Source organism: Amblyraja radiata, chromosome 11, assembly GCF_010909765.2.
Source record: "Amblyraja radiata isolate CabotCenter1 chromosome 11, sAmbRad1.1.pri, whole genome shotgun sequence".
NCBI lineage: Eukaryota > Metazoa > Chordata > Chondrichthyes > Rajiformes > Rajidae > Amblyraja > Amblyraja radiata.
The window spans coordinates 36,768,479-36,783,949 of record NC_045966.1 but is presented as its reverse complement, the minus strand read 5'-3'; the positions used below and the strand labels follow the sequence as shown (position 1 = coordinate 36,783,949).

Sequence of the window (15,471 nt, the reverse complement as noted above, 5' to 3'; positions counted from 1 at the left end):
CCCCGTCCTCCCCTCCATCCCCTCCCCCACCGTCCCTCCCCTAAACCCCCCTCCCCTCCATTGTGTGTGTTTTTAGAATGAGACTGCCGCAGAGATCCGGCTGCTGAACCAGCCTAATTAATGGGTGAGGGCAGTTCCTCTGGGTTCCCCCGTTTATCGAACCCCACTGACTGCCAGTGTGCAGAGTGGGGGTCACGGCCATAGTGGGACTGGGGCAGTGCTAGGCTGGGGAAAGGCAAATGCATCTTCCACTGACAGGAAAATGCCTAACCCTAATTAGCCCCCCTTCCAGAGCTGCCCACGGCTGGAGCTGGAGCAGCTTTGGGACCGGCTGCGAGCTCCGTATGTGTAGCCTCGCAGCGCATTCACCTCGGCCAGCATGCCCTTCTGGATCATCGTGGTGATGATGGTGGGGAGCAGCAATGCCCTGCACGCCGCCCGGGCCGCTTTTAGCACCACCATAGCGCCGGCCTCCCGACAGCCCAACCGACCACTCGCTGCACCCACCGACGGACTGACCACTCTCACCATCCACCGACGGACTGACATACTCACCATCCACCGGCGGACCGACCACTCTCATCATCCACCGGCGACCGACCACTCTCACCACCCACCAGCGGCCCGGCACGGCTGACCACTCTCACGACCCACCGGCGGCTCGGCCACTTTCACCACCCACCGGCGGCTCAGCCACTCTCACTACCCACCGGCGACCCGACGGCATGACAGATCCTCCACAGCATCCATCGGCCTACCGACAAGCCCGACCGACAGACTGACTGACCGACTCTAACCCTAATCCTAATCCTAACCCTAGCTCTACATTTGTTATTTATCATTTTTATTTAACAGTTCACATCATAACTTTATAAAGATACATCAATTGTGAAACAAAATTATTAGCAAGGTTAGCATTACCTTTATTCCTTGGAAACCTTGCTGTTGTTTTGATGTAATTAGGAAGCAGCCATGATCCCAGGGTCCTCGCTGCCTAGCAACCATAAAACAAAGCGTGGGATTGGTCAATTTGCGTCTGACCTCAATGACAAATGTGCATTGATTGGACAATTATTACTCTGAAAATTTGAAGTTTTTCTCATATTTTAAAAAAATGTGCAGGTTTTGGTTTTGATGAGTTACAGGTATGATTTATATAATATTTTTACACAATATGTTAAAAATTCAGGTAGTTCCGTGAGTTGGGTCACGAATTTGAATGAAAAAGCTCCTCGGCCCACAGACTAAAGGGAGAGCCAGTGGATGTAGTGTACCTGGACTTTAAGAAAGCATTTGATAAGGTCCCACATAGGAGATTAGTGTGCAAAATTAGGGCACATGGTATTGGGGGTAGAGTGCTGACATGGATAGAAAATTGGTTGGCAGGCAGGAAACAAAGAGTAGGGATTAACGGGTCCCTTTCAGAATGGCAGGCAGTGACTAATGCGGTATTGCAAGGCTCGGTGCTCGGTCCGCAGTTATTTACAATATACATCAATGATTTAGATGAAGGGATTCAAAGTAACATGAGCAAATTTGCAGATGACACAAAGCTGGGTGGCAGTGTGAACTGTGATGAGGATGCTACGAGAATGCAGGGTGACTTGGACAGGTTGGTTGAGTGGGCAGATGCATGGCAGATGCAGTTTAATGTGGATAAATCTGAGGTTATCCACTTTGGTAGCAAAAACAGGTAGGCAGATTATTATCTAAATGGTGTCAAGTTGGGAAAAGGCGAAGTACAACAGGATCTGGGATTCCTTGTTCATCAGTCAATGAAAGTAAGCATGCAGGTACAGCAGGCAATGAAGAAAGCGAATGGCATGTATGCTTTCATAACAAGAGGAGTTGAGTATAGGAGGAAAGAGGTTCTTCTGCAGTTGTATAGGGCCCTAATGAGACCACACCTGGAGTATCGTGTGCAGTTTTGGTCCCCTAATTTGAGGAAGGACATTCTTGCTGTTGAGGGAGTGCAGTGTAGGTTTACAAGGTTAATTCCCGGAATGGTGGGACTGTCATATGCTGAGAGAATGGAGCGGCTGGGCTTGGATACTCTGGAGTTTAGAAGGATGAGAGGGTATTTTGTTGAAACAGATAATATTATTAAGGGTTTGGACATGCTAGAGGCAGGAAACATGTTCTTGATGTTGGGGGAGTCCAGAACCAGGGACCACAGTTTAAGAATAAAGGGTAAGCCATTTCGAACGGAGACGAGTAAACACTTTTTCACACAGAGAGTTGTGAGTCTGTGGAATTCTCTGCCACAGAGGGCGGTGGAGGACGGTTCTCTGGATACTTTCAAGGGAGAGCTAGATAGGGCTCTTAAAGATAGCGGAGTCAGGGGATATGGGGAAAAGACAGGAACATAGGTACATACATAAGGAAGGTTAAGGTGTGAAAACAGGACAAAGGGAATGGAGATCAAAGAAAATATAGGGTAGATTTTTGTTAGCTGGGAGAAGGTAACAACAAAGCAAACCGAGATAAAAATGTAGGAGACATTAAGTGGTCAGAGAACTGGGAAGGGGCAGGGATGCAGAGAGAGGGAAAGCAAGGGTTACTTGAAGTTGGAGAAGTCAATGTTCATACCGCTGGGGTGTAAGCTGCCAAAGCAAAATATGAGGTGCTGTTGCTCCATTTGTGCTGGACCTCACTCTGACAATGGAGGAGGCCCAGGACAGAAAGGTCAGTGTGGGAATGGGAAGGGGAGTTAAAGTATTTAGCAACCGTGAGAACAGGTAGGCTTAGGTAGACTGAGCAGTGGTGTTGAGCGAAACGATCGCTGAGTCTGCACTTGGTCTCGCCCACATATAGGAGTCTACACCTGGAACAGCGGATACAGTAGATGAGTTTGGAGGAGGTGCAAGTGAACTTCTCCCTCACCTGAAAAGACTGTTGGGGTCCTTGGACGGAGTCAAGGGGGGAGGTATAAAGACAGATGTTGCATCTCCTGCGGTTGCAGGGGAAAGTACCTGGGAAGGGGGTTGCTTGAGTGGGAAGGGATAAGTTCACCAGGGAGTTGCGGAGGGAACGGTCTCTGCGGAAAGCGAAGGAGATCCCGTGGATTTTGAAGCAACAGCAACAAAGAGAAGCAGGAGAAAACACCGATTGGCTCTAGCCTGAGTGGGAGGAGAGTTAGAAGTGAGTCAGAGGGGGAAAACAGTTGAAAAGGAGGGGCAAAGCACAGGCAGACTTTACTCAGAGCTCCCGTGGATTTTGAAGCAACAGCAACAAAGAGAAGCAAGAGAAAACACTGATTGGCTCTAGCCCGAGTGGGAGGAGAGTTAGAAGTGAGTCAGAGGGGGAAAACAGTTAAAACTGAGGAACTTGGTTTGTAAATTGGTAAATTAGGCAATTTATCAGTCAATATAAGCAGGACGGCTCTTCGGGAGCGGCAGTGAGGGAGCGGCCTTGTGAGAAAAGTGCGAGTCTTTGGCTCGAGAGTCTTCGGCGAGGAGAGGAGGCTACGCAAAACGCTGGAGAGGGAGAGACGAAAGAAAGAGATGTCGAACAAGCTGATTCAGTGTGATGCTTGCAGTATGTGGGAGGTCAAGGACACTGCTGGTGCCTCTGGCTGCTACAAATGTGAGAAGTGCATCCAGGTACAGCTCCTGAAGGACCGTGTTAGGGAACTGGAGAAGCAAGTGGATGACCTCAGGTTCATCCGAGAAACTGAGTCGTTCCTCGACAAGTCCTACAGTAAGATTGTTACACCTAAGGTACTGGAAGAGAGAAAGTGGGTGACGGTGAGAAAGTGAGGGAAACTTGGAATGCAAAGGTCCGCGGGTGTTGTACCTCTTGTGAACAGGTTCGCCCACTTAGAAGCCGTCGGCGCAGAAGACGTTATCACACTGAGCGGCGGACTGGCTTGCGAAACAAAAAGGGCTGTTGAGCCAAAACCAAAGAGACCAACATCAGGCAACGCCATTGTAGTTGGAGACTCCATTGTGAGAGGTACGGACAGGGGTTTCTGCGGCAACAGACGGGATTCGAGGATGGTGTGCTGCCTTCCTGGTGCCAGGATCCAGGATGTCACGGACAGAGTGCAGAAAATCCTCAAGGGCGAAGGTGAACAGCCGGAAGTGGTAGTGCATGTCGGCACAAACGATGTCGGAAAGAAGGAGATAAATATTCTGCAGCGTGACTAGAGAGCTCGGAAAAATGCTGAAAAGCAGGACCTCCAGGGTTATCTCCGGTTTGCTTCCAGCTCCTCGTGCTGGCAAGAGCAGGAACAGGGAGATACGGGACCTGAATGTGTGGCTGAGGAACTGGTGCAGGGGGCAGGGATTTAGATTCTTAGATCACTGGGATCTGTTTTGGAGTAAGGAGGAACTGTACAAAAGGGACGGATTGCATCTTAACAGGTAGGGGACCAGCATTCTGGCAGGCAGGTTTGCCACTGCTACACGGGTGGTTTTAAACTGAATAAGGGGGGTGGGGTGTCAAATGGGATAGTCGAGGATGGAGTTAAAGGGAAAGAGAGTAAAGGGATGGTTAATGTCCCCAGAATTAACGAGAAAGGAAGCTCACAAAGGGATAGGAGAATATGGCCAAGTGTAATAGGGATCAATGTGAAAGGTGAGATGCGTAAGGAATTAAAAGTATTGTATATGAATGCGCGAAGTATAAGAAGTAAAGTAGATGAGCTTGAGGCTCAGTTAGAGGTTGACAGATATGACATTGTGGGGATTACTGAGACGTGGCTGCAGGAGGATCGAGCCTGGAAACTTAATATTCAGGGTTATACATCCTAGAGAAAGGACAGGCAGGTGGGCAGAGGAGGGGGGGTAGCTCTGCTGGTGAGTGATGGAATTCAGTCCCTTGCGAGGCAGAACATAGGGACTGATGAGGTAGAGTCACTGTGGATTGAGTTGAGGAATTGTAAAGGCAAGAAGACACTAATTGGTGTTATTTACAGACCCCCAAATAGTAGCCCGGATGTAGGGTGTAAGTTGTAGCAGGAGTTAAACCTGGAATGTAATAAAGGTAATGTAGATCAGTGCATGCTCCTTTAACATAGTGACCTCACCACTACTAACCACTCCCTATTATCTTCAGTATAACTGTAGCCTCCCCACATCCCTCTCGCTCTCTAGCTCCAGTGACAGACCACGGACAGCTAGGGCACGGTGTGTGTTTTATACCAGTGTCTATAATAAAACATGTAGTGAAGACCACGCGTGTTTGGAAGTCATTACAGGTAATGCCACTGTGGTGATGGGGGATTTCAATATGCAGGTAGACTGGGAAAATCAGGTTGGTTCAGGACCCCAAGAAAGAGAGTTTGTAGAATGCCTCCAAGATGAATTCTTAGAGCAGCTTGTAATGGAGCCGACCAGAGAAAAGGCAATTCTGGATTTAGTGTTGTCCAATGAACCAGATATGATAAGAGAACTCGAGGTAAAGGAACCGCTTGGAGGTAGTGATCATAATATGATTAGTTTTAATCTGCAATTTGAGAAGGAGAACGTTAAATCAGAAGTGGCAGTGATGCAGTTGAACAAAGGGGACTATGAAGGCAGGAGAGGGGAGCTGGCCAAAGTAGACTGGAAAGGGATCCTAGCAGGAATGACGGTGGAACAGCAATGGCAGGAACTTCTGGGCATAATCCAGGAGACGCAGGATCATTTCATTCCAAAAAGGAAGAAAGTTTCTAAGGGGAGTAGGAGGCAACCGTGGCTGACAAGAGAAGTTTGGGATAGAATAAAACTAAAAGAAAAGATGTATAACACAGCAAAGAGTAGCCGGAAGCCAGAGGATTGAGAAACTTTCATAGGACAACAGAAGGAAACAAAACGGGCAATACGGGCTGAAAAGATGAAGTACGAGGGGAAGTTGGACAAGAATATAAAGAAGGACAGTAAAAGCTTTCTGTTATGTTAAGGGGAAAAGAGTAGCAAAGTCAAATGTGGGTCCCTTGAAGGCAGACACGGGTGAAATTATTATGGGCAACAAGGAAATGGCAGAAGAGTTGAATAGGTACTTCGGATCTATCTTCACTAAGGAAGACACAAAGAATCTCCCAGATGTACAGGAGGACAGAGGATCTAAGGGGGTAGATGAACTGAAATAAATTTCCATTGGGCGAGAAATAGTATTGGATAAGCTAATGGGACTGAAGGATGATAAATCCCTTGGGCCTGATGGTCTGCATCCCAGGATCCTCAGGGAGGTGGCTCTAGAAATAGTGGACACATTGGTGATCATTTTCCAATGTTCAATAGATTCAGGATCAGTTCCTGTGGATTGGAGGATAGCTAATGTTATCCCACTTTTCAAGAAAGGAGCGAGAGAGAAAACGGGGAATTACAGGCCAGTTAGCCTGACTTCGGTGGTAGGAAAGATGCTGGAGTCAATTATTAAAGAGGTAATAATGGGGCATTTGGATAGCAGTAAAAGGATTAGTCCAAGTCAACATGGATTTATGAAAGGGAAATCATGCTTGACTAATCTTCTGGAATTCTTTGAGGATGTGACAAGTAAAATGGATGAAGGGGTGCCAGTGGATGTAGTGTATCTAGACTTTCAGAAAGCCTTTGATAAGGTCCCGCATGGGAGACTGGTGACTAAAATTAGAGCACATGGTATTGGGGGTAGGGTGCTGACATGGATAGAAAATTGGTTGGCAGACTGGAAGCAAAGAGTAGGAGTGAACGGGTCCTTTTCAGAATGGCAGGCAGTGGGGAGTGGAGTGCCGCAAGGCTCGGTGTTGGGGCCGCAACTGTTTACCATATATATTAATGATTTGGAAGAGGGAATTATGAGCAACACTAGCAAGTTTGCGGATGACACAAAGCTGGTTGGCAGTGTGAACTGTGAAGAGGTTGTTAGGAGGTTGCAGGGTGACCTGGACAGGTTGAGTGAGTGGGCAGATGCGTGGCAGTTGCAGTATAATATAGATAAATGTGAGGTTACCCACTTTGGCGGCAAAAACATGGGGGAAGATTATTATCTCAATAGGGTTAGGTTAGGTAAGGGGGAGGTACAGCGAGACCTTGGTGTCCTTGTACACTGGTCACTGAAAGTTGGCGTGCAGGTACAGCAGGCAGTGAAGAAAGATAATGGAATGTTGGCCTTCATAACAAGAGGATTTCAGTATAGGAGTAAAGAGGTTCTTCTGCAGTTGTATAGGACTCTGGTGAGACCACATCTGGGGTATTGTGTACAGTTTTGGTCTCCAAATTTGAGGAAGGACATCCTTGTGATTGAAGCAGTAGGTTCACGAGATTGATCCCTGGGATGGCGGGACTGTCATATGACGAAAGATTGAAAAGACAAGGCTTGTATTCACTGGAGTTTAGAAGGATGAGGGGGAATCTTATAGAAACATATAAAATTATAAAAGGACTGGACAAGCTAGATGCAGGAAAAATGTTCCCAATGTTTGGTGAGTCCAGAACTAGGGGCCACAGTCTTAGAATAAAAGGGCGGTCATTTAAGACTGAGGTGAGAATAAACTTTTTCACCCAGAGAGTTGTGAATTTATGGAATTCCCTGCCACAGAGGGCAGTGGAGGCCAAATCACTGGATGGATTTAAGAGAGAGTTAGATAGAGCTCTAGGGGCTAGTGGAGTCAAGGGGGAAGGCAGGCACGGGTTATTGATAGGGAACGATCAGCCATGATCACAACGAATGGTGGTGCTGGCTCAAAGGGCCGAATGGCCTCCTCCTGCACCTATTTTCTATGTTTCTATGTTTATATAAGATGGGAAGATGTGGCTAGTGATGGGATCCTGTTGGAGGTGGCGAAAATTTCAGAGGATTATGTGCTCATTATGATGACTGATGGGGTGGAAGGTGAGGACCAGAGCATACTCTGTCCCTGGTTCGACTGGGGGGAGGGGGAACAAGAGCAGAGCTGCGGGATACTGAGGAGACCCTAGCGAGGGCCTCATTTACGTTCCTTAAAGAATGAGGATGTCCTGTTATGGAACACTTCATCTTGGGTGCAGATGCGGCGTAGACAGAGGAATTGGGAGTTGAGTCTTTACAGGAAGCAGGGTGGGAAAAGGTGCAGTATAGATAGCTGTGGGAGTCAGTGGGTCTAAATTAAATGTCAGCTGATAGAGTGAGGTGAGTGTTGGTCGAGGGAAATTGGCTGGTTCTGCGATCGAGGAAGGAACGGAGGGCTTAAAGACTTTCCTGGTGAGGGGGTGTAGAGTGACTGAACATCGACAGTAAAGATGAGGGAGTGGGGGCCTGGAAAATGGAAGTCATTGAAGAGACGAAGGGCGTGCGAGGTGTCTTGGACATAGGTATGGAAGGTTTGGACCAGGGGGATAGGATGGAGTTAAGGTATGTGGAAATTAATTCAGTGGGACAGGAACAAGCAGAAACAATGGGTCTGCCAGGGCAGTCCTGTTTGTGAATTTTGGGTAGAAGATAAAATCGGGCCATGCGGGGCTGGGGAACGATAAGGTCACAGACTTTGAATGGCACACAACCTGAAGTGATGACATCTGAAATGGTGTGCACGATTATGACCTGGTGCTCATCTGTGGGATCATTGTCCAAGGATAAGTATGAGGAAGTGCTGTGGATATCAATTTAGTTGCTGCGAGGAATCAGTTGCCAGAAAAAACAACCAATTTTTTTAAAGGAATTTTGACAAGCCCTGAAGTAATTTACCCAGATGGGTCATGACCTGAAACATGGTCATGGACCTGAAACAGTAATTTTGTTTCTCTCTCAGAAAACATTTTTTTTGTTTTTTACTTAAGTAAAATGCATTGGGTTTATTTGCTACATTTAAAGATTTATCAAGTGCAAAGCACAAATTGGGACATATATTATTTTAAATTAGCTGAAATTTAAACCAATATTGAAGAATAAAATTATAATTGTTTCCTATTAGTTTACAAAGCTTAGAATTTTGAAATAGTTATCTGGGGTTAATTACATTCTAAAAGTATAAAATAAGTTTCCGGTCTGAAGGCAAAGCATTAAATTTGACTTCCATTGGAGAAAGCAGCGATAGCACACCCTGTGGAGGTGCAGGGCATTGCTCGAGGGCAGGTTCTGGACTTCTGCCTCTACATATCTTCAGCTTTCATATCTCCTCCATTTTTACAGTGAATATTGTTGGCCACATCATTGCTCTGATTGCAAATACTGGGTTGAAATGTGATTTGGGGGAAAAGAACAGGGTGGTCCAGTTTGATCTCATTTCCCGCTTTCCCAGGACTCATTTCCCGCTTTCCCCAAGACAATACTAACCAGGCTAGACAGGGATTCTTATTATTTGCCAGGTTAATATTGCAGAGAATACATCTCTTGCATAATGCTGGAGAATCCCAGTATGTTAGGAGACTTCCCTTTGGAACTGTCATCTGCAGCCAGCTGGATATTGTCCATTGAATCCTTCATGAACATGGGATTAGCTTTAGCTCCACACAATTTTTAAGATTAAACAAATGGGTGAATTGTCTTTTGAGGGAGATTAGATAGGCTGGGATTGCATCCACTGGAGTGTGGAAGTAAAAGTGAGTTGAAACAACCTGATGGGTCTTGGTGGGTTGGATGTGGAGAGGATGTGTATTTTTAAACCAGCCACATATAATTTTGGTTAAATTGCTTATGCATCACAAGAGTTGAACTTTAATTTGAGAAAAATATCAATCGACCCATTAAATAATTTCCATTTGTTTTGTAAAATGTATTTTTTTATTTTAGCTTTTCGGTCCTTGATTTCCTCCTCCTCTCCCATGGTGTTTGATTCTGGTGGATTATTGCAAAGGCACAGATTACCTTCAGGTATCTTAAACAAAATGGTCTTTGTTCAGTTCTTGTCAAAAAATAATCATAGTAAGTGGCATCATGACCAAAATCTTTTCCTCAACCATTGTTGAGCCAAGCACAGTTGGAGCAGGGTCATATGGAAGTGATCAGATAATGGTGAAAGGTATGTGATGAAATATACAATTATTTTATTCCATAATTATCAAAACTATTTATTTTTCTCATTGACTTTGCATTAAAAACCACATATTGGCTTAGTGAAGCTCTAACAGATCACATCTCATGGTGATCTCAACATTTGCGTGTGAGTGGTTAGAAATTTCATTACATATCAAATTGAGGGAAAAAGAAAAACATTTTTTTTCAAATTTAATGTGCAAGTTTTGTTTTGTTTTGTTTATAAAATGGCAAATCATGAAAAGCTCTTCTGGTGATGACTATGTTTGGGCCAGTTGCATCATAACCCACATACTGTACCTCCAACATACTCAATTGAAATGACAATTAAGAAAATCTTGGATACTTGCCATAATGTACAAATCATGTGTAAAATCATGAGAGGAATAGACTGCATAAACGCAGAGTCTCTTACTAGGAATCAAAAACCAGGGGAATCGAAAACCAGAGGGCATAGGTTTAAGGTCAAGGGGGAAAGATTTTATAGGATTCTGAGAGGTAACTTTTTCACACAAAGGGTGGTGGGTGCATGGAACAAGCCGCCAGAGGAGGTAGTTGAGGCAGGGGCAATCGCAATGTTTAAGAACCAATTAGACAGGTACATGGATAAGACAGGTTTAGAAGGATATGAGCCAAACGCAGGCAGTGGGTCTAGTGTAGATGGAACATGTTGGTCGGAGCGGGCACGGACAATTTTTGAAAATGTACCAGGAATTGCCCCAAATCCAAAACCAGCTTAAGAGAAAAATTAAAACTAAAATGTATTTGTTCCACCATTGGATAACCCAAGGGAGACAGTGCAATGTCATAAAACCACTCATTAATACTATTATCACATGGCACCCTTGAATGGTTTACAGAATACACATGTACCTTGATTCTGCGGTTGGTGCTGGAACAACAGTATTTTCATACTGAATTTGAAGAAAGCAGTCTAAAAATCCTGCTGTTTACTGTGAAGACAGTTGCCATTGAGCTTCCAGAGATTCCTTTGGTGAGGACTGCCTGTTGAAGTGCGACATATGGAAATGGAAAAGTAGCATGAAGGATTGACTTATATATAAAAATCTAAAACACTTTGCAAGAAAAAAATGTTTTGTTACCTCACTAAAGTCAGATCTGATTTGTGCAAGAAATTATTACATTAAAGGAACAAACTAATCACTGGAATGTTCTCGTGCATAACCTCATCTTCAGCAGAGATCACAGGATTATCTTGTTGTTTCCATGGCCATTAAGAGATTTTGTCAGCAGAATGTGTAAGGCAAAACAGACAAGTATGAATGACAAAGAATAAATAATATATTCCAAGTTTAAACAGTATGCCATGTTTCCTATGCACAATATGATTCTTGATTTCCCTACTCTGGGTAAAATACTCTGTACGTTCAGCCTATCTAGTCCCCTCATAATCTTGTACATCTCTATAAGATCACCCCTCATCCTCTTGCACTCCAATGAATAAAAACCTTGCCTGCCCAGCTTCTCCCTATAGCTCAGATCCTCAAGTCCTGGCAACATCCTCATAAATATTCTTTACATTATTTCCAGCTTAACAACATCCTTCCTATAGCAGGATGACCAAAAGTGAACACAATACTTCAAATGCAGCCTCACCAATGCATTGCACAACTGTAACATAACATCCCAACTTCTCTGCTCAATACTTTGATTGATGAAGGCCAGTATACCTGATGCTTTCTTGACTACCCTATCTACCTGTAATACCACTTCCAGGGAACTATAAACCTGCACTCCTAGATCCCTCTGCTCAACAACACTCCCCAGTCGGGCCATTCACTGTGTAGGCCCTGCCCTGGTTTGACTTCCCAAAATGCACCACCTTGCGTTTATCTGCATTCCTCTAACCATTCCTCAGCCCACTTGCCCAACTGATCAATATCCTGCTGTAATTTTTTATAACCATCTAACCCGCTCTCTACGATACTTTCCACTTTAGTGACATCTGCAAAGTTACTAATCATGCCTCCTACATTCTCGTCCAAATCATTGATATATACCACAAACAGCAATGGACCCAGCACCAATCCTCGAGACACATCACTCGTCACAGGCCAATATTCCACCCTCGCCCTCTGCTTCCGTCCATGAGGCCAACTCCATATCCAATCAGCTAGTTGTCCCCAGACTCCACGTGATCTAACCTCCCAGAGCAGCCTATATCATGTCAAATGCATGGCTGGTCCAAATAAAAATGTATACGGCTTTGCCCTCATCAACCATTTTGGCTACTTCTTCAATAAAGTCAATCAGATTCGTAAAGCACGATCTCCCACATACAAAACTATACTGACTATCCCTTATCAGCCCTTCTATCCAAATGCATTACCTCCTTCATATTATCTGCCAGAGTTATCTCCTGCCCTCTTTTTGCTCACCTTAGTTCCTTCTTAAGTATGCCCCCCATTTTCCTAAACTTCCTGGGATACACTTGATCCCAGCTGCCTATTCCTGGCCCATGCCTCCTTTTGTCCAGAGCCTCAATTTTTCACGTCATCCAAGCTTCCTTAATCCCACCTGTGTTACCCTTCTACCAGGACCATGGACTAAATTCTTGTTATCACATATCTAAAAACATCCTACTTACCAGACATTTCTTTGCCCACTAATAACCTACTACAATCAGGAAATATTCCAATTAATCTCATCAGAAATGGAGGAAGAGGTGACACGTCTATTAGTTTATTGAATACAGAGAGTCACTTGATGGAATGTGGCTAGGAATAACAGGCCTGCTGAGCCTGAAAATATTAGCATGGGCCAAATAATGCCAATGGAGTAGATAAGGGAATGAAAAAATAGATCAAGGTGGATCTTGTAAACATTACTATTTATAGCCAAGGATCACTATGGAAGAGCTTCCATCCCCTCCCTCCATCTCCCCTTCCCTCCCCCTCCCCCTCCCCCGTCCTCCCTCACTCCCTCCCTCTCATTCTCACATTCGTTCGCTCTCTTCCTCACCCCCCCCTCTCACACACACACACACACACACACACACGGTGCCAGCATGAAAGATGGCGGTGGCGCCTCTCCGTGTACCTGTGACAGACGAGGTGTGGTTTGCCTGTTTCCGGCTCTGCGGCCCTCCCCCTGCTTGCCCGCCCCCGGCACTGCCCGTTGTCGGCCATATTGGAGTGTGTTTCCCTGGAGCGCGAGCAGCTTGTGGCGGAGCGACGGGCCCGGGCGGGAGTGAAGCCGTATCAGAGCCGGAGTGGGAAGCTGTGTCGGGGGAAGATGAGCTGTGCCGAGGAGAAACGCGTGGCCGGCCGGAGGAAAACGAATAAACGTGGATCCGGCAACAACGGCAGCGCGGTGCCGGGAGAGAGTCGCAGCCCGAGCCCGGCGGAGGGGACGCCGAGTCCGGCGCACGGCGAGCAGCCGGAGCCGGGGACCGAGACAGGCCCGACCTGGGCCAGGGAGCAGGTAAATCCCGGAGTTGCCCACACTGGGATCTACAGGGGAATAGCGGCGAGGGAGCAGCTCCCTGGGCCGCTTTCCGATTTATTTCAGCGTGTGATGGGAGCGCGGAGCCTGGGCGGGCTGTCAGGTGTTGGGGGCAAGCGGGGGGTCTCCGTTGTATTGCCCGTGGTTGGGGTCAAGCCCTGGGTAATCTGCTATCTGTTAGAGAGACCCTTCATTTCTCAGACACCTCAGCGTTTGCATCTGTTCGAGGTTTTACGATTGTTAGTCTTTCGGTTGTTGTTAACAGTTTTCTAAAAAAATAAGTAGAGGATGCAGTGCCAATGACTGGCGCCTGTCCTGCCTCTGACCTCTTGCTCTGCAAAAGTATGAAATGGACTGCATCAGTTTCACCTGGACCCGAGGAGTATTTTCATCTTTTCAGCCTGTGATGGGATGCTGAATCTTTTATCTTAGATGGTATGTGTGTTGATATTTTGTATAAGACGTTAATTGTTAACTAATTCACCCAGTGATCGTTTTTATTACCTTCGCGTTTATGTGGAAAGAGCAGGATCTGTATTTTCTCATATTTCCATGTGTGTTTCCATGCCTTAAGAGGAAGCCTTTTGGCCATCCAGTTTATGCCAGTGTTGGAATAATCCCATCAGTCGCAGTCCTCATTTTCACATCAATCTATTCTCTCTCTAGTACATCAACTTCATCCTGGCTCTCCTATCACAGCTACTCTAAGGATAATTTGTAATAACCAATTAACCTATCGCCATAATCCCTGGAATGTGGGAGGAAATGTGAACACTCTGGAGGAAACGTGTGCTGTCCCAGGAGAATGTACAAACTTTGTACAGAGAGCCCAGGCAGTCATTCAAACCCAGAGAGCTGAGAGGCTGCAGTGCTACCTGTTACATCACTGGGCCATCCATTGGAGTATACTTCAGCAACAAGTTACTGAAAAATATAGTTTAGTGAAAAGGGTTGCTCAATGTTATCAATTTTTCTCATACTTTAGGTACACTTGAGTATGACTCTCATGAGACCGTCTGTTATTTGTGTTGGAAATGCCAAAAAAAATGGAAACCTGAAATTAAAACCAGGAAGCTGAAAATAATGAAGCATTAGTTGGGCGAGATGTAGATTTAATGTTTTGGGCAGTGACCTTTCAATGGAACACAATGCACGTTGTGGGTTTATTTCTAATAGAACTGCGTAGTTTGAGGTCTGCCTAGCATGCTATTTTGGATTAACTGAATCTGATATAGCAGAAAATATGAAACACAGAAACTAGAAATATTCAGGTTGATTAGTACCTGACAATAGAAGGCATTTTCATGTTTTGTAAGTCTGATGTTGGAATTACCAATTTTTAAATATTGTCTTTTTTTAACCAGTAAGCATTTCTGATCTTGGACACTATTGATGTCTGATTTCTGCCCAGTATTTGTTTTGCGTATACTTTTTTAATTTCTTTTTGCGTATACTTGGATGTCGAAGTGTAAAGATAAAAGTATTGTGCGTGTTACCAATTGTCGAATAAACATTTCCGTTGTTGCTTGTTGATAGTTTCAAAGGTTTCAAAGGTCTTTTATAGTTGATAGTATGTAGTACCTCAAGGTATCTTAGTGCGTGTCTCGTAGCTGATCTACAATACCACTGTTTAAAGGACCAATTTCCCCCCAAATTATGCTTTGTGCAGGTGACACGAGCATGTTCATTTATTACTGGATTAATTTTGCTATGTGTACCAAGACACATTGGAAAAGCTTAGCTTTGTGTGTATCCGGGCATATCGTACATGTACAGTAAACCCTTGTTATAATGGATCATTAGGAGGGGGATCTGTAATTGCTGAATGTCCGCTATAATCGAGTAAGGTGTTATTATCGTATGCAGTTAAAATAAAGAACTGTAGTTGATGGTTAATGCACAAACGTACATAAACTGCTGAAGTAACTCAACGGGTCAGGCAGTATAGCAGGAGAATACGGTTAGGTGACATCAGGACCCTTCTGCAGACGGATTCAGTGTGCTGTCACTTTCTGACATTTGATTTTAAAACTAGGCGCCGTAGGCACCAGTTGAAGCATCTCTCTTTGTGGCTCACGTTGAAGCCCCCAC

The 15,471-nt window shown here is 45.1% G+C and overlaps 1 protein-coding gene and 1 long non-coding RNA gene across 5 annotated transcripts in view; one reads left to right on the top strand and one right to left on the bottom strand.

The window, feature by feature from the left end:
- Nucleotides 1–958: 958 nt before the first annotated feature.
- On the bottom strand, nt 959–12,806 carry LOC116978779. The gene is made up of 3 exons (XR_004413547.1): nt 12,524–12,806; nt 10,789–10,920; nt 959–994 (listed from the first exon to the last, which is right to left on the bottom strand). It is a non-coding gene; the product is annotated as an uncharacterized LOC116978779 (long non-coding RNA).
- Nucleotides 12,807–13,046: 240 nt separating this feature from the next.
- The window catches only part of fam193b (family with sequence similarity 193 member B), a 68,636-nt gene continuing 66,211 nt past the window's right edge, over nt 13,047–15,471 (top strand). For all 4 annotated transcript variants that reach the window (XM_033029671.1, XM_033029672.1, XM_033029670.1 and 1 more), the window contains exon 1: nt 13,047–13,359. In XM_033029671.1, the coding sequence (XP_032885562.1) occupies nt 13,171–13,359 (189 nt within the window). In that variant the 5' untranslated portion in view covers nt 13,047–13,170. The remainder of the gene's footprint in view (nt 13,360–15,471) is intronic.